The sequence below is a fragment of the Oncorhynchus masou genome, chromosome 13 (genome assembly GCF_036934945.1).
Source record: "Oncorhynchus masou masou isolate Uvic2021 chromosome 13, UVic_Omas_1.1, whole genome shotgun sequence".
Taxonomy (NCBI): domain Eukaryota; kingdom Metazoa; phylum Chordata; class Actinopteri; order Salmoniformes; family Salmonidae; genus Oncorhynchus; species Oncorhynchus masou.
Genome location: NC_088224.1, coordinates 40,408,057 through 40,428,034, shown reverse-complemented (window position 1 = coordinate 40,428,034; position 19,978 = coordinate 40,408,057). Strand labels below are relative to the sequence as shown.

The 19,978-nt window shown below is 45.0% G+C and overlaps 1 protein-coding gene across 3 annotated transcripts in view; it reads left to right on the top strand.

Moving 5' to 3' along the window:
* LOC135552315 (exostosin-1c-like) overlaps positions 1-19,978 on the top strand; it is an 84,978-nt gene that overhangs the window by 7,598 nt on the left and 57,402 nt on the right. For all 3 annotated transcript variants that reach the window (XM_064983869.1, XM_064983867.1, XM_064983870.1), the window contains exon 2: positions 4,247-5,594. In XM_064983869.1, the coding sequence (XP_064839941.1) occupies positions 4,648-5,594 (947 nt within the window). In that variant the 5' untranslated portion in view covers positions 4,247-4,647. The remainder of the gene's footprint in view (positions 1-4,246; positions 5,595-19,978) is intronic.

The following is a 19,978-nucleotide window of genomic DNA, read 5'->3' as shown; positions in this document are numbered from 1 at the left end:
ACAGATACCTTCTTGAGTCTGACATCAACATATTGGCATTGGAACTAAAAACGAATCCATAACCCTTCTTTACCATATGTGTCAAAGCTTCCTGTCAGACCAGTGATCAACCATACAAAAGATGGAAGGAAGGACGCAGTCTAAGAGCTTCCAACCAGAACCCTTAAGGTTCCCCTCTGTCTGAATCCTGTACTTTCCCTCAGGCTCCTCAACAGGCTATGTGGCCTTTCTCAGTGCTAGGCCCTACCATACTGATCCATTCATCATTGATCTGTGACAGTGGAGCCACATACTCTCTTAGTAAGAGTCTGGCTGCGTAACTCCTTCTCCAAGGTGTGTGTTTATGTGCATTTGTGTAAAGGCTGTTACTGGCCAGACATGTCCGGGGTTTGTATTGGCCAACATTCATTAGCGCTCCTAGCGCTATGCCATCTCCCAGCGCTATGCCATCTCCCAGCGCTATGCCATCTCCCAGCGCTATGCCATCTCCCAGCGCTATGCCATCTAACAGCGCTATGCCATCTCCCATCGCTATGCCATCTCCCATCGCTATGCCATCTCCCAGCGCTATGCCATCTCCCAGCGCTATGCCATCTCCCAGCGCTATGCCATCTCCCAGCGCTATGCCATCTCCCAGCGCTATGCCATCTCCCAGCGCTATGCCATCTAACAGCGCTATGCCATCTCCCAGCGCTATGCCATCTCCCAGCGCTATGCCATCTCCCAGCGCTATGCCATCTCCCATCGCTATGCCATCTCCCAGCGCTATGCCATCTAACAGCGCTATGCCATCTCCCAGCGCTATGCCATCTATTGCTACACTGCTGTTTTCATTTACACAGTACAACAAACAGGATGGCGATTGGGGTTCTATTGTTGCCTTGCATAATGTTGACAGTTGGTAATGGGGATTACTGATCGATGTGGAGGGAATTAGTCGCTCTGGATAAGAGCGTCTGCTAAATGACTTAAATGTAAATGTAAATGTAAATTAATTATTTCCCTGGTTCTTTGGTGGCCGTGTGGGATTAAACTTTTTGGTGTCTTTCATTTTGAGAAAATATCTCGGTATTAGTTGGAGAAGAAAGTGAGAATCCATCATTGTCATTACCATCACCCTCATCATTACCTGAACTACAAATCATCAGAGACATTATAGTGCCCGGGTCAGGGTTCGAACCAAAATGTTTTTCCAATCATTCTGTGCAAAACCCCTATATCTTGGGAACAGAAAATTGGCATTATTTACCGATTCTCATGATTTCAGAATAACATTTTTGTTCCGGAACACTAGAGATCACTTTCGTTCCGGGTTCTGTTTCCATTCTTCAAAATCGCTGTTTGGTTCTGTTCCCTGAACCGGTTCCAACCCGTAGCTCAGGTTGTCTTTTTTTCTGTCAGACTGGATATATGTCTTAGCCGTGTGAGAGTATGCTGAGGTAGATTGAGTTTTACTTCAGCAGGAGAGGCAGGGGATATAAAGCAGAAAGGAAAATCAATGTCTTAACTAAAGGAGCTGGTAAATTATTGATGAGGACTATGTAATGGGATCCCTAGTGTCTGTTTCCTTACAACTTTGTCTGCTTGCCACTGTGCTGTGGGAGAGGAGCTTGGCTGAGCCAAAAACCAACACCCAGATTTTCTATGGCTCTCAGTGAGCTCACCATCTGAGACTACCTGATGTGTGCATACATACATACATACATACATACATACATACATACATACATACATACATACATACATACATACATACATACAGTATATCACTAAAGTGAGTACAACCCTTACATATTAGTAAATCTTTGAGTATATCTTTTCATGTGACAACACTGAAGAAATGACACTTTGCTACAATGTAAAGTAGTGAGTGTACAGCTTGTATAACAGTGTACATTTGCTGTGCCCTCAAAATAACTCAACACACAGCCATTAATGTCTAAACCGCTGGCAACAAAAGTGAGTACACCCCTAAGTGAAAATGTCCAAATTGGGCCAATTAGCCATTTTCCCTCCCCGGTGTCATGTCACACAAATGAGTCACAAGGTCTCAGGTGTGAATGGGGAGCAGGTGTGTTAAATTTGGTGTCATCACTCTCACACTCCCTCATACTCACTGGTCACTGGAAGTTCAACATGGCACCTCATGGCAAAGAATTCTCTGAGGATGTGAAAAAAATAATTGTTGCTCTACATAAAGAGGGCCTGGGCTATAAGAAGATTGCCAAGACCCTGAAACTGAGCTGCAGCACGGTGGCTAAGACCATACAGCTGTTTAACTGGACAGGTTCCACTCAACAGGCCTTGCCATGGTCGACCAAAGAAGTTGAGTGCACGTGCTCAGCGTCATATCCAGAGGTTGTCTTTGGGAAATAGACGTATGAGTGCTGCCAGCATTGCTGCAGAGGTTGAAGGGGGGGGGGGGGGTCAGCCTATCAGTGCTCAGACCATACGCCGTACACTGCATCAAATTGGTCTGCATGGCTGTCGTCCCAGAAGGAAGCCTCTTCTAAAGATGATGCACAAGAAAGCCCGCAAACAGTTTGCTGAAGACAAGCAGACTAAGTACATGGATTACTGGAACCATGTCCTGTGGTCTGGTGAGACCAAGATAAACGTATTTGGTTCAGATGGTGTCAAGCGTGTGTGGCGGCAACCAGGTGAGGAGTACAAAGACAAGTGTGTCTGGCCTACAGTCAAGCATGGTGGTTGGAGTGTCATGGTCTGGGGCTGCATGAGTGCTGCCGGCACTGGGGAGCTACAGTTCATTGAAGGAACCATGAATGCCAACATGTACTGTGACATACTGAAGCATTGACACTTTGGGCCCAATTTGGACATTTTCACTTAGGGGTGTACTCACTTTTGTTGCCAGCGGTTTAGACATTAATGGATGTGTGTTGAGTTATTTTTAGGGGACAGCAAATTTACATTGTTAAACAAGCTGTACACTCACTACTTTACATTGTAGCAAAGTGTCATTTCTTCAGTGTTGTCACATGAAATGATATACTCAAATATTTACAAAAATGTGAGGGGTGTACTCACTTTTGATATACTGTACATACGTACATACATACATACATACATACATACATACATACATAGTCACGAGGCCTGCATACAGACACTGCCTGACTTACACATGGTTGCACATAAACACAGACAGAATGTATGTTTCAGTATTCATTCAATTTACATTCAAAGGTAATTCTGTAGTGTCACAATACACTGGTCTAATGAGACAATGCATTGTTGATCAATATAACCGTCTGTATGGAGCACGATAACAGGAGCAAAATGAAGGGGGGGGGGCATCAATTCTACCTGGATGTAGTAGGTAGAAGAATGAGCGTGAGGGAGGGAGGGATGGGGAGGAAAAGAGAAAGTGAGGGAGAACAGGTGAGACCTGAAAGCTGCCTTTGTGTCCGGCTGGCAGTAGGAACACTGGTCTGCTCTGTGAGGTGTTCCATACCCACCACAGACACACACACTGGGGAGTTATGGGGGGATGCTTTGGCAAACATACCGGGTTGCTGTTTTCAAATGTAACAACTCTCTCCCCACCCCAAGATTAACAGATATTACACTGCCATAAAGTGTCTCTATTTTCCCTTACTTTACCAATCTCCATTTGAAGTTGCTAAACGGCTCCCCGTTTCCCCCTCCACTGCATCTCAACTGTATCTGACGCTGTTCAACCAGAGCTTGAAGTACGTGATAATATCAGAGCTGGCTGCTTGATGTTCGACATACTGAAACCAAAACGCCACAGTTCCAGGACTGGATGTCAAAAGCATAACCAGAGCAAACATTCAAACTATTTTGACCATTTTCAAATATAGAGTGGTGGTATGTTTAAACTTTTGAGAGTCAATGTTTTTTTTATGTCTGTCTCACCAAAACTGTCTGCTATCTGAACTGAGCGAGGCCTGTGTTTTGAAGAGACTAGATTTCATCTTCAGTTCAACTCAGGGGGTTTTATAGTGAATTTTTATGTGAATGAAATGACCACCGCTGTGCTAATTTATTGCTGAGTGTGTACACGCTTCATACTGATAGTGTATGTTTTGGTTTATACAGTATATCGGCATGTTGGTATGTGCGTGTGTTGTGCATTACATAATGGTGTGAGACCGTGTTCCTTGACTTGTTAATGTGCATAGTGCTGCTGGGCTCTGGCTGTGCTGTTAAGTGCTCCTCAGGTTGTGTACTGAGCTGTGATCTCGTTTATTTGCGTCCTCAGGAGAGACCCGGGAGACAGCGGGCGCCATGAGGCGGCGAGGAGGGCTTGAGAGAGAGGAGACATCGTCCTTCATCATCCACAGCATCGGGCAGTGCAGGAAGTGCACACACTCACCACAGAGACGGTCTAGCAAGACACAGGTTAACTGCACCCGAATCTGACTGAGAGAAACCGGAGAGAGTGGCTTCAACATCCATTTTTCCTCAATGGGCTCAAACTGGATGGGACCAGACTTGGAAGTGCCGATGTCCAAGTTACCACACCGTTCTATATTGGACCCTCCTTGTTAGACCTTTCGAAATAACTCGCCCACCGCTGTGAGGCTTAGAACTGAGGGGCAGAGAGAGAAAAAGCGAGAAGGAGAGTGATAGAGGAAGAGAACGAGAGGCACTCTGGGCCCCATGCAGGCACGTAAGAAGTATGTCCTGCTGGGGCTGTGTGCTTGCTGTTGGCTGCTGCTCTTCTACTGGGGCGGCGGGGTCCAGGTCCGTCTTTTCAAGCTGCTGGGGCGGCCGAGGGGTGAGGTGGTGCGTCCCTGGCCCAACTGGACTGACCGGGCCTTCCTGCCGGGTTATGCCCAGCTGGAGGAACTCCAGACGGGGCCGGGTTCCGCTGAGTCCCCCCACCAGCGTCACCAAGCCTGGACGGGCATCTATAAAGACAGTCGCTGCCGCATGGAGACCTGCTTCGACTTTACGAGATGTCGACGTAGAGGGCGGGACGGGTTTAGAGTATACGTCTACCCGTCGGAGAAGGGCGAGCGCGTATCGGAGAGCTATCGTAAGATACTGATGTCTATAGGCGAGTCGCGGTACTACACCACGGACCCTCTCGAGGCGTGTCTGTTCGTTTTGGGGATTGACACTCTGGACCGAGACCAGCTCTCGGGGCAGTTCGTGCCCAACCTGGACGATCGTATCAAAGGTTACCCGCTCTGGAACGAGGGACGGAACCACCTTGTCTTTAATCTGTACTCGGGGACCTGGCCCAACTACAACGAGGACCTGGGCTTCAATATTGGCCAGGCCATCCTGGCTAAAGCCAGCCTCAACACGGAACACTTCAGGCCCGGGTTCGACGTCTCCATCCCCCTGTTCTCCAAGGAGCACCCCCAGAAGGGGGGCGAGAGGGGCTGGTTGGTGCGAAACACAGTGCCCCCACGCAGGAAGTACCTGTTGATGTTCAAAGGGAAGCGGTATCTAACGGGCATTGGGTCGGACACCCGTAACGCCCTGCATCACATCCATAACGGGAAGGACATCGTGTCCCTCACCACATGCCGTCACGGGAAGGACTGGGAGAAACACAAAGATGCCCGCTGTGACCATGACAACCTGGAGTATGAGAAGTAAGTCAGGATTTGGCATTCTGCCAAACTTCCAATTCCAAACTTCCAATTCAGTTAGTCACTCATTGACAACAATGCATGACTAAGTGAAAATTCGACTTAAGTGGAAGTTAGGATTCTCCCCTTAGGGATAGGTTATTATTGTGAGGTGGTGTCATAACTTGTGTTCAGTTTCATCAGGAATACACGTTGGGCTTGTTCTTACTTAGTTTTTACTTGTTCTGGGCGTTTATTGCGGCTCTTAGATTTAGGGGTTTTATGAGTTTGATTTTCTCTCATCTAAACTGAGGTCTCCTTCTGCATATTATCTGGCTTTTACAGTTACTGTTCCAGTTATCATGTTAGGATTATCGAGTGTTGGTTGCGTGTTGTGTTAGATTTAAAGTATAGAGTGTGGTCCTGGCTGTGTAAGGTCTTGGTCATGAGTTTACACCCCTTTTTAAAGCAAGTCAACATCCAAAGACCAATAGATTGTCCAAAGGCCAATAGAAAAGGTTCTGAAACCTCCTGAGAAGTGTGTTTATTCATCCATTTGTAGAGGAGCAGTGTCACGATGCAAACAGTGGGATTGAGGAGAGGGAAAGTTGACTGGAATAAGAATAGCAGTTGATTGGGTAAGAATATGTAGCTTCCAACAAAGTACACCAGTAATCTGGTCCTGGTCGGTTACCTCTAGAATAAGAGAGAGAGAGAGAGCGAGTGGAGGGACTTGTCTTACTCAGTAATAGCATTTGTCATCTGGCCAGGACATAGCTACCTTTCTGGGTTGTTGACATTGGGCCAGTGGTGAAGGATCTCCCACTCAATACTGTATGAATGAGCTCATTTATTCCACACATAACAAACGGTCTGCTCAGACATTCAGGGGGTGTGGGGGCTTATGTTATATGATAGTGATTTGGATATGGCGAGGGGTTAGATAGGGGTGACAAAGACCTCTCTCTGACTCTCATATCCCGAGGAGTGGGTGGGCTTTCAACATGAGAACCATGCATGGAAGTGGAGTCAGAATGAATTACATGAAGGCTTTACGATATATAAATGTCCCATGAAGCTGAAGGATTCTGAGAATAAGGTTAGGTAACGACTCCCACCATCCATGTCTCTCTCTCTCTCTCTCCAAATGCCATTCTTCCTCTCCCTGTTTCTCCTGTCCTCCTTGGCTGTGGGCTCAGGCAGGCTGCAGCCTCTTAGCAGGTTGCACCAGGTTAATGAGCCCATGCATCTGGTCCACCAAGAGATTAACCCAGGAGGACCTGGGACTAGACAGGGTAGGGGGGTGGGAGACCTGAAGGGGAGTACAGGACAGGCAAGACATGGGGTTAGATAAAGGGGGGGGGGACGAAGAGGGGGAGAGAGGCAGACAGCAGGAAAGAGAATAAGAAAAGGTGGGAAGGGGTAACAGATGGGGAGGAAGAGGAGAAGAAGGTAGGACTTCAGGCAGGGAAAGGACCCAGAAAGAAAGAGGGGCCAAGAGGGAGGGTGACGAAGCGAGAGAAAGAGGGAGGGAGAGAGGGGGATACTTTAGGCAAGGGAGAGGCTTTACTGCAGCTTAATGGCCTAGTTTCTCTTTTTTCTTACTTTGAAGGATTCCCTGAGAAAGGAAAGAAAAACCTGCATTGTACAGTGAATCTAAATGAGGGTGTGTGTGAAAAGAGAGGAGTGGAAATGAAGCACAGACTTTCAGGACACACACACACACATATATAACACGTACTAGTAGAATACTTTAGAGTTGCTTTAGTTCTAGTTGAAGCACTGAGGTATAAGTATCAGGGACTTGGGGGAGGGCGGTGTAATGGCAAAAGGATGTACCTCTCCATTCAGCTTAAACGGATATTCCCATGACGACGGCCTTGCCAAGTGGAAGACGGTGTCAGAGCATAGGCCATTATTCATCATGACCCAAAAAGTACTCAAGGAGAGGGAGAAGAGGGGAATAAAAAGATATTAATAAAAAGACCACTGTATGCTACTGCAGTGCAGAATATACAGTAACCGTTGTACACTGTAGATACAGTACAGGAATATACAGTAATATACATATATACACTACATGGCCAAAAGTATGTGTATACATGCTCGTTGAGCATCTCATTCCAAAATCATGGGCATTAATATGATATGGAGTTGGTCCCCCCCCTTTGCTGCTAAAACAGCCTCCACTCTTCTGGGAAGGCTTTCAACTAGATGTTGGAACATTGCTTGCTTCCATTTAGCCACAAGAGCATTACTGAGGTCGGACACTGATGTTGGGCGATTAGGCCTGGCTCGCAGTCGGCGTTTGATGGGGTTGAGGTTCTTCCACACCGATTTCGACAAACCATTTCTGTATGGACCTTGTTTTGTGCACAGGGGCATTGTCATGCTGAAATAGGAAAATACCTTCCCAAAACGGTTGCCACAAAGTTGGAAGAACTGACTCAACTAGAATGGCATTGTATGCTGTAGCGTTAAGATTTCCCTTCACTGGAACTAAGGGGCCTAGCCCGAACCATGAAAAACAGCCCCAGACCATTATTCCTCCTCTACCAAACTACATTTGGCACTATGCATTGGGGAAGGTAGCTTTCTCCTGGCATCCGCCAAAGCCAGATTCGTCTGTCGGACTGCCAGACACAGTGAAGCGTGATTCTTCACTCTAGAGAACGTGTTTCTACTGCTCCAGAGTCCAATGGTATCGAGCTTTACACCACTCCAACCAACGCTTGGCATTAAGCATGGTGATCTTAGGCTTGTTTGCGGCTGCTTTGCCATGGAAACCCATTTTCATGAAGCTCCCGACGAACAGTTCTTGTGCTGACGTTGTGTCCAGAGGCAGTTTGGAACTCGGTAGTGAGTGTTGCAACCGATGACAGATGATTTTTACGTGCTACGCACTTCAGCACTTGTCGGTCCCATTCTGTGAGCTTGTGTGGCCTACCACTTCGTTGCTGAGCCGTTGTTGCTCCTAGACGCACTTACAATTGACCGGGGCAGCTCTAGCATGGCAGAAATTTGACGAACTGACTTGTTGGAAAGGTGGCATCCTATGAAAGTGCCACGTTGAAAGTCACGGAGCTCTTCAGAAAGGCCATTCTACAGCCAATGTTTGTCTATGGAGATTGCATGGCGGTGTGCTTGATTGTATACACTTGTCAGCAACTGGTGTGGCTTAAATAACCAAATCCACTATTTTGAAGGGGTGTCCACATACATTTGTATATGTAGTCTATATAGTACAGTAAAGGACAACATCATCATTATTACATGCATATTGCATTATAGGAATTATGTATCTGAAATAATTGATTTTTCTATAAATAAACTGAAACTAGGCATGGCCCTGACATAAGAGGTTTGAATTGTACTGTAGTTAGTGTTCCTGCAGTTCGACCATGGGTGTGTATTTGAATGCATGCTTGTGTAAGTGTGTTTTGTTTGAATGGGTGGATTTGTGTTTGTGTGTGTGTGTGTGTTTCTGTGAGTGCGTATGCCTTCGTGTGTTTGTGTGCATGTATAATAGTGTGTGTGTTGGGATGTTGGCAGGCCCCAATAAGAAATCCTACACCCCACTGTAATTAGGGGCTGTGAAATTGTACCCCTGGAGAGCATGTGGTGTGTGCGGCTCGTGTTCCAGTCCAGAACAAACTCCTCTGTTTGTGTCTCTGTTTAAAAAAAGGTGAATGGAGACAGAGCCTTATATTTCTTTCTCTCTCTCCTGTTCTTTCTCTCGCTCATTTTTCCTCTTCCAGTCCTGATCTCCCTCACTCCCATCTCTCTCCCTCTGCCTCTGTAATTTTGTTCTTAACCTCCATCCCTAGCTCTCTCTCTCTCTCCTTTTCCCCTCTTCCAGTGTCTCGCCCACACTCCTGCACTCCCTTCTCTCTCCCTCTCTTTATTTAGTCTTCCTCTTGAACTCCACTCTTACTGCAAGTACTTCTCCCCATCGGTCTACACCCACTTTTTGATTTGTTTTTTTAATCACCGCCCTCCCTCTTTTTAACATTCAATCCAATTGATTTAGAAATCCCTTTTTTACATCAGCCAATGTCACAAAGTGCTGTACAGAGACCAGCCTAAAACCCCAAACAGCAAGCAATGCAGATGTAGATGCATGGTGGCTAGGAAAAACTCCCTAGAAAGGAGAAACCTAGAGAGGAACCAGGCTGAGGGGTGGCTAGTCCTCTTCTGGCTTTGCCGGGTGGAGATTATAACAGTACATGGCCAAGATGTTCAAACATTCATAGATGACCAGCAGGGTTAAATAATAATAATCACAGTGGTTGTAGAGGGTGCAACAGGTCAGCACCTCAGGAGTAAATGTCAGTTGGATTTTCATAGCCGATCATTCAGAGTCCAAAACAGCATGTTTGGGACAAGGTAGCACATCCAGTGAACAGGTCAGGGTTCCATAGCCTCAGGCAGAACAGTTGAAACTGGAGCAGCAGCATGACCAGGTGGACTGGGGACAGCAAGGAGTCATCAGGCCAGGTAGTCCAGAGCCATGGTCCTAGGGCTCACATCCTTTGAAAGAAAGAGGGAGAGAGAATTAAATTCACACAGGACACCGGATAAGACCTCTCTGAGTCAGAGGGTTGCATTTAATTCAACTAAAAAGAGAGGTGGACCAGTGATCTCTATTGCTCTACTGCCCCCTATCAGTAAGCTGACCTCATAGCACCCAGTGGTGATGCCAGGTGGTTCCGTGTTTCTATGTCTGGTTGCTTCTCAGATGGTTGTCTATTTTGTCTGGCTACACTGTAGTGGTAAACACATTCTTTTGAAATGCTAAACAGAATCAGTTATGCTTGGCAACAAAAATGTGGCTTGTTTGCAGTCCCACATTTTAATATTTTGTTACCTTTTTAAATGTTCTGGTAAGAAAGACTTCCTAGCTCTACTGCCTTACAGTCCTTGGCTAATTGTTTGTCTTAAGCAGACTCCCTCCCCCCCTCAACTCTTTGCATTTAGCTATCCCTCTCCTTTGGACCTGTGTATATTGAGTGGGAGAGTGTCCAGCCTATCAGGTTGTCAGGTGCCTCTCAGGTTCCTGATGTGGAGCCGTTTGGCCCCTGAGGCCCACGCTGTCTTACCACCAGCCCACGTGGGGGCCCTGGCTCTACTAGTGTGGATGTCCTTAATGGGGGCCATTCACCGGCCTAATCTAGCCGTTTATCCAGCCGGGCCAGCGCCATGGCGATCATTGCGGGAAAAGCCCCCGGCGTCCTCACTCCCTTTTGTCTGAGCCAACTGGAGCTGAAAGCCTTTGACAATATGGGAGAGACTATAGGAGATGGAGAGAGGGAGACTCCTGCCTTCTGCTGATAAGACTCTCCTTCCCCTCTCTCTCTGTTTTTTGCTTGTTTACCCGTTTTGATAGCCTCCACTTGACTTTCTGAACCCACAACTCTGCATCCAGAGATTATGGATGGTAGGGATTAGGAAAAAGGGGACATGTGAAATTAAGTGCTCCTTACACTATGTTTAATGTTCCATACAATTAGGTAAAGTTGACCTTCAGCAAGTCTTGTCTTTCAGAAATGTCAAGACAAAAATAGAATACATTTATTAAATATACATGTAAATGTGTGTTCATTAGTCATTTATCTTTTTTTCATCTATGAGGGAAAAGAGGACTGCTTTAAACCATTGGTCTTAATGTCCCATTGGGTGGCTTGGGTCTTGATGGCTAGGGGCATGGGTCAGAGGCTATTTACTCATATATGTGTGTCTGGTGTTAGGGTTAAATTGGGATTTGAAAGGGGTGGATTTAACCTCTTGAAACTAGGGGGCACTATTTTTATTTCTGGAAAAATAACATTCCCAAAGTAAACCGCCTATTTCTCAGGACCAGATGCTAGAATATGCATATAATTGACAACTTAGGATAGAAAACACTCTAACGTTTCCAAAACTGTCAAAATATTATCTGTGACTATAACAGAACTGATATTGCAGGCAAAACCCTGAGAAATCCAATCAGGAAGTGCCTCTTATTTTGAAACCGTTGTGTTCCTATGCACCCCTATTGGCCATTGAAAGGGATATCAACCAGATTCCTTTTTCTACGTATTCCCTAAGGTGTCTACAGCATTTTGACGTAGTTTCATGCCTTTATGTTGAAGAATGAGCGTAAACGACTACATTGCGTAAGTGGCCAGCTGAGGGCTCTCAGAGTGATTCTTGAGTAAAAGACAGAGGTAGTAATTTTTCCTCTTGCTCCTACTGAAAAGCCAATTGTCCCAGTTAATTTATTATCGAATAGATATTTAAAAAACACCTTGAGGATTGATTTTTAAAACATTTGCCATGTTTCTGTCGATATTGTGGATATAATTTCGAATATTTTTCGGTGTTGTCGTGACCACTATTTCCCGGTGGATTTCTCAAAATAATGTGACCAACAAACGGAAGTATTTTGGGTATAAAAATACACTTTATGGAACAAAAGGAACATTTGCTGTCTAACTGGGTGTCTCGTCAGTGAAAACATCCGAAGATCAAAGGTAAACGGTTAATTTGATTGCTTTTCTGATTTTCATGTCCAAGCTTCCTGCTGGACATAATGCTATGTTAGGCTATCGATAAACTTACACAAACGCTTGTCTTGCTTTGTCTGCAAAGCACAATTTCAATCTGAGATGACAGGGTGATTAACAAAAGGCTAAGCTGTGTTTCACTATATTTAAACATACCCTTGTAAAACTGACCATCCTACCAATCCTCGACTTTGGCGATGTCATTTACAAAATAGCCTCCAATACCCTACTCAACAAATTGGATGCAGTCTATCACAGTGCAATCCGTTTTGTCACCAAAGCCCCATATACTACCCACCATTGCGACCTGTACGCCCTCGCTTCATACTCGTCGCCAAACCCACTGGCTCCATGTCATCTACAAGACCCTGCTCGGTAAAGTCCCCCTATCTCAGCTCGCTGGTCACCATAGCATCTCCCACCTGTAGCAGACGCTCCAGCAGGTATATCTCTCTCGTCACCCCCAAAACCAATTCTTTCTTTGGCCGCCTCTCCTTCCAGTTCTCTACCTCCAATGACTGGAACGAACTACAAAAAGCACTGAAACTGGAAACACTTATCTCCCTCACTAGCTTTAAGCACCAACTGTCAGAGCAGCTCACAGATTACTGCACCTGTACATAGCCCACCTATATTTTAGCCCAAACAACTACCTCTTTCCCTACTGTATTTAATTTATTTATTTATTTTGCTCCTTTGCACCCCATTATTTTTATTTCTACTTTGCACATTCTTCCATTGCAAATCTACCATTCCAGTGTTTTACTTGCTATATTGTATTTACTTTGCCACCATGGCCTTTTTTTGCCTTTACCTCCCTTATCTCACCTCATTTGCTCACATCGTATATAGACTTGTTTATACTGTATTATTGACTGTATGTTTGTTTTACTCCATGTGTAACTCTGTGTCGTTGTATGTGTCGAACTGCTTTGCTTTATCTTGGCCAGGTCGCAATTGTAAATGAGAACTTGTTCTCAACTTGCCTACCTGGTTAAATAAAGGTGAAATAAATAAATATTTCACTTGTGATTTCATGAATATTAATATTTTCTAGTAATATTTTTTGACCGTTGCGCTATGCTAATTAGTGTAATTCTCCCGGATCCGGGATGGGTAGTTCCAAGATTAACCTGACTTTATACTGTGATTTTCCACTTTCCACACCTCCTTACCTGCCTCCTTTTTGAGGTTGGTTGAGCCCACTTCAACTGCGTCCCGACATCAGTCAACCCCTGTTAGTCGACAGACAAGTGGGCAGATTTTTACAAGGCGACGACTTCATTTCACCTCATACCATACTGACGACTGACGACCAAGTTAGCATTACCTTAGCTGATTTATTCAGCTAGCATCTTCTCAACATGACATGAGCTACGGAGGACACCTAGAATCAACAGTAACCACGTATCCTTACACTCCTCAGCACTTGATACATTTGCACCCAATAAAAACACTCTTATATGAAAGGGTGTGGTGGTATTGTGTGGCATCTACTACTGTGGGCCAAACCCAGACAATCTACCCTGGCCCAGATACCCCCTATAGGCAACTTAGGAATATACTGAACACTATGAATAAGTCAAATAAAATCCAAATGTATTTGTCACGTGCTTCGTAAACAACAGGTTTACGATTTCACTAACCGTGAAATGCTTTCTTACGGGTCTTTTTACCAACAATGCAGAGTTAAAATAATACAAAAATAAAATAGCTGACAAGGAGAAATTCAGTTAATAACGAATAACAATAACGTGTTAAAGTAACATGGCTTTATACAAGAAGTGCTGAGTCGATGTGCAGGGGTACGAGGTAATTGAGGTAGCTATATACATATAGGTAAAGGTAAAGTGACTAGGCAACAGAATAGATAATAGACAGTAGCAGCAGTGTGGTTGTGGCATCAGTATGCAATGTGTGTGCTGGGATGTCAGTGTATGTATGTTTGAGTGTGTGGCTAGTCTGAGTTCTACTGTTCATCTCTTATTTAATGATAGCCTGGGAGCTAGCTGAGGCCAGTTTGGTGTTGAGTCCCCTGACTCTGCAACACCTATGATAAATGAGACCGACTGGATGCTGCTCGCCCTGGGACTGTCTACTAGGTATAGACTGTTTAAATCCTATTCTGACGCTTGGCTATATGGGCTCTTGGGATGTTATTATTAATAATAGTTAGGTGGGTGCTTACATTTGCCCTATTTCATGTACATGTATTATATACATGAGTGTATTATATACATGAGTGAATTGGAAATTAGTTTTGTTGCATATCCCACTCCCCCTGAGACACTCTCGGAGAGTGGGGTCACGGCCAGGGATCAGCCATTATTTACTGCGACCCTGGAGCAATTAGGGTTAAGTGCCTTGCTCAAGAACACATTGACAGATTGTTTTTCACCTAGTCAACTTTGGGATTTGAACCAGTGACCTTTCGGTTACTGGCCCAAAGCTAGGCTACTCTTCTGTGTTCAAACTAGCACTTGTATATTTTTCTTCATGTTGTCCTATAGAGGACCACACATTGCTATGATATGTATTTGAACCCGGAGTTAGACCTATATGCTTTGTTACACTGTGATCCCTGTACCTCAGTTTGCATGTTGTTTTCAGAGAACATTTGAATTGCTTTACTCTCTGCCTCTTGCCTTTTTTTACATACTACACCCAGCCAACACACTGCCCTTCCCACTGCCTCTACACACCACCGAGCCTATTTCAGTCATTTCCTTCACTATTCCCTCTGACCCTACGCCCTACATTACAAGCAGTCTCCACGATCAACTTCCTAGCCAACTCCATTCATAGCTCCATTCCGAGGACTATCCTTAGCTTGGTATCCACTACTATTACTACTGCTGCTCCTTCACCCAATACCCAAGTCTCCGGACCCACACCCACCCCTCATATCCCACACTCGCACCACAGTTCAGGTTACCCACACCCTGGCCAGATTGCCCATCCTTGTCCCTGTGTTTCCAGCTGTCCCCAGGTTGTCACCCCTGTCCCCGTGGACCCACTAAGCCTGTCCGGTGTAGTCAGGCTGGCAGGGCTGCAGTAACCAGAGCCTGCTCCTCTCTTTCTGTCGCAATGAGTCTCTCTCGCTCTCTCTCTTTCTGACACCCTCTTCCATTATCTCGCTGTTCACGCTCTCTCCTGCTATTTCTCTGCCCCATCTCCCTCTCCTTCTCGTGCTCTCTTGCACTCTTTGTTCCTCCCTTTCTCTTTATCTACCCCATCTATTTTCCCCTGCTGTCTCTCCCTAGATATCTGTCTCTGCCCCGTCTTTCTTTCTCTTAATTCCTCGCTCTCCCTCTTGTCTTCACACTCTCTCTCTCTCTCCTCTCTATGGCTGTAATGTGATCAGGTGCAGGGAGTGAGCTGTCTCCACTCCAGTAAATGCATTAGCCTCGTCTCCTCTCCCTATCCCCTAGCTAGACTACTCTGCTGGCCCCAGTCAAACCCCAGTGTGGCTGGACGGCCGGGTCACAAGGCCAGAGCCATTCCAGGAATGGACTTTATTGCTTCTGCAAACACACACATATACAGATAGGTAGATATAAATGTGTGCATACACACACATATGCCCTAAGCATGAAAATACACACTCACACACACGTTTGTTTTTCTGTCCTTTTGGGGTCCAAACCATTGATTCCCATTCAAAATACTATTTTCTCTAACCCCTAAACCCTAATGTCCCCACTTTTCCATGTTCTCCTATCCTTGTGGACTTCTGGTTCCTCACAAGGATAGGAAAACCAAAAACACACACTCCATCACTGCTCCTAATAGGGTGTAAGCTGACAGACAGAGCCAGACTCCCTCCGTCAGCACAGTGAATCTATATTCATTCACTAGCTTCACTGTGCGCTAGAGACGAATGAACTAGAGCGAATCCATAGATCCACTAAACCCACTGATCTATTGAGAAACCCTCTCTGGAATGGAATCTAGGAATCTATATTGCATGGATCCGTTCCCTACAGAATGGATTAGATAGCCATAGTGTTAGGACAACATAGCGAGCAGGTTATCAGTTTGCCACTACTGCAGTGGTAAGCATTTAGGTAATGTTGTTAGTGCAGCATAGAGCATAGCTCGTTTCCTGGTTCTCTTATCAGTAAATCCCTTATTCAAACCTGCTGTTTTAGCTTGTAGCATTTAGCTTCAGTGGAAGCACCACAGTTGTATGCAATGAATCAAGAAGATTGAATAAGAATGTCTTTGTGAAATACCAGAGGAGAGAGATACAGTCTTAGTTAATAACTCATACTTACAGTACAAATATAGTAGGGCTATTAGCTGTGTGGTAGCCTCCAAATGAACTTCATTAACCCTTGCAGTACCCCTTCCCTCTAGGGTGGGAATGGAATAGCTGTGCCCGCTGCTAATTGGCTGGTGTCCTGCCTGTTATCTGGAACGTCTGTCTGTCAGGAGAGACTGAGTGGAGATACCAATCCATCAAAAGGTGGCTACGAGCTCCACTCATTTGAGCTACGTGTGTGGATGGGCCAGCAGGCTCTATTCGTTGCGTTCCACTCAGAGGAAGTCAACCTTGTATAGTGTATATCCACTAGGGGGCTTGGGAACAAGAGTAGCTTACCAAGCAAGAGGGGCCGAGACTCTAGCTAGCGACGACATTTGAACTTACGTGTTATGAGCCTGTTTACAAATGCTAGCTATGTCAGGCTAGTCTGCTGTTCTATGCTTTACGACACTACGTTTTAGCCACAGAAACAAACATGTCTCATTGATTTGAACTGCAACAACTACTCAGGAGGAGAAGAAAAAAAAGACTGAGAAAATGGTTCTTCCACTGAATACTACAAGAGGGGACAATGGAGAAAACACGTCTCTTGTCCAACCTATGTGAAGCATTGACGAGGAAAGACATTTTCAATACATTCAGAGGTCGGTTTGATGACTTGCTTCAGCGGCTTGCCCCTCGCATCTCGCACGGGAGAACTCACAGCTCTCCAGTAAATGCTGCAGAAATGCTGTCTGTGACCAATTGGTTTTTGGCGAGTGGCAGCACACAGCAAAGTATCATTACGAGTTATAACTTATACAGTGGCTTGCGAAAGTATTCACCCCCCCTTGGCATTTTTCCTATTTGGTTGCCTTACAACCTGGAATTATAATTGATTTTTTTGGGGGGGGGGGTTGTATCATTTGATTTACACAACATGCCTACCACTTTGAAGATGCAATATATTTTTTGTGAAACAAATAAGAAATAAAACTTGAGCGTGCAAAACTTACCCAAAGTCAATACTTTGTAGAGCCACCTTTTACAGCAATTACAGTTGCAAGTCTCTTGGGGTATGTCTCTATAAGCTTGGCACATCTAGACACTGGGATTTTAGCCCATTCTTCAAGGCAAAACTGCTCCAGCTCCTTCAAGTTGGATGGGTTCCGCTGGTGTACAGCATTCTTTAAGTCATACCACAGAGTCTCAATTGGATTGAGGTCTGGGCTTTGACGAGGCCATTCCAAGACCTTTAAATGTTTCCCTTTAAACCACTCAAGTGTTGCTTTAGCAGTATGCTTTGGGTCATTGTCCTGCTGGAAGGTGAAGCTCTGTCCCAGTCTCAAATCTCTGGAAGAGTGAAGCAGGTTTCTCGCAAGAATTTCCCTATATTTAGCACCATCCTTCAACTCTAACCAGTGTCCCAGTCCCTGCCAATGAAAAACATCCCCACAGCATGATGCTGCCACAACCATGTGGGGATGGTGTTCTCGGGGTGATGAGAGGTGTTGGAATTGCGCCCGACATAGCATTTTCCTTGATGGCCAAAAGGCTCAATTTTAGTTTAATCTGACCAGCGTACCTTCCATATGTTTGGGTAGTCTCCCACATGCTTTTTGGCAAACACAAAAAGGTGCTTATTTTTTTCTTTAAGCAATTACTTTTTTTATGGCAGCTCTTCCGTAAAGCCCAACTCTGTGGAGTGTATGGCTTAAAGTGGTCTTATGGACAGATAACCCTGAAGAAGCTGCAAAGCAGAGATTGGAGTATCTTTGGTATCTTTGTAGCCTTTGATTAATGCCCTCCTTGCCTGGTGCGTGAGTTTTTTGATGGGTGGCCCTCTCTTGGCAGGTTTGTTGTGGTGCCATATTCTTTCAATTTTTTAATAATGGATTTAATGGTGCTCCGTGGGATGTTCAAAGTATTGGATATGTTTTTATAACCCAACCCTGATCTGTACTTCTCCACAAATTTGTCCCTGACCTGTTTGGAGAGCTCCTTGGTCTTCATGGTGCCGCTTGGTGGTGTTGCAGACTCTGGGGCTGTTTGGAACAGGTGTGTGTGTGTGTATATATATGTGTATACTGAGATCATGTGACACTTAGATTGCACACAGGTGGACTTTATTTAACTAATTATGTGACTTCTGAATGTAATTGATTGCACCAGATCTAATTTAGAGGCTTCATAGCAAAGGGAGTGAATGCATACGCATGCATCACTTTTCCAAGTTATTTTTGTTTTGTTTCACTTCACCAATTTGGACTATTTTGTGTATGTCCATTACATGAAATCTATTTAAATTACATGTTGTAATGCAACAAAATAGGAAAAACGCCAAGGGGGATGAATACTTTTGCAAGGCACTTTAAACTAGGAATCTCAACTGTTTGTGTCGTGAAAGTGTGCCAGGCTATCTGGAAAGTCCTGAAGGAGGATTTTGTTGCTTATCCCACCGTGGTACAATAGGAAAAAAATCAGCAGAGAATTTGGGAATCGTTGGAATTATACATTTTGTGCAGTAGCTGTCTGAGGAAAACATTTTAGGATCCGAGATCCAGCAAACTCGGGCAACGATTACTACAAAGGTTTTTTCTCAATGGTCCTGATGGCACTCTGCGATGCAAGGTACTGACCATATCCAGGTAAGATACGCTAAATACATATGATGTGAAAATTATACCAATGTAGACATTTTAATGATATGCCTCACCTAAAAGGGATCTGGCATCCCAATAAGAGAATGGGGGACTATGTCCAAACAGGCTACACAATTGTTACAGTACACGTTTGATAGCCTTCATGGAACTGTTCAATAGAAGCACTTATTTTAGTCAAAGGTTCTTCTGGCCTTGATGACGCCAAGAAGATCTACAACTACTGCCACTCGAGCCAGAATAATTTCAGAAAGCTGCTTTGGGTTCCTTGCTGCAGGATGGGGGATCCTGGGATGAGCCCTTGATGTTGCCCCGGAGAAAGCTGAGACCATTGTGAAAGCCTGCGTGGCCCTCCACCACTACCTTTGCACCACAGACCCATCAACACGGTACATCCACCGCACGTTTGACCACTCCACACCCACTAGGAACCTGCTTCCAGGAGAGTGGAGACAGGTGGCACAAGGGGACACCAGCTTCCTGGACCCAAGAAACATGTCGACAGACAGGGCAACCAGAGTTGCTATAGATGTGCACAACAACCTAAAGGACTACTTCCTCACACCAGCAGGTCAGGTGTCTTTCCAAAAAGCTGCTATCACACGTGGCACCCTACTCTAAATGTTGGAGTGTGGTTTAGAAAACAGGTGCACGCATACCTTCTCTTCTGGTTGATGACGGTTTGACTCATGTTGTGAGCCTCACACTTGGTTTTGCTGTGATGTGGCTGCCAAATCCCAATAAAGAGTACTATGATGACTCACGGCATCCTTTTTTTATATATATAAATAAAATTGTGAGGCTAGACCCTCAAGACATTTACCTAACCTTGTGTTACGTGTAGTGGCCTTTCACCTTCCTGCTATAGTAAATGGGTGTGTCCAGCTGTAGACAACAAGGTCTGCCACAAGTACAAATAAGTACAAATACTTTAGCAGTACTTTTAGACAGGTGAAA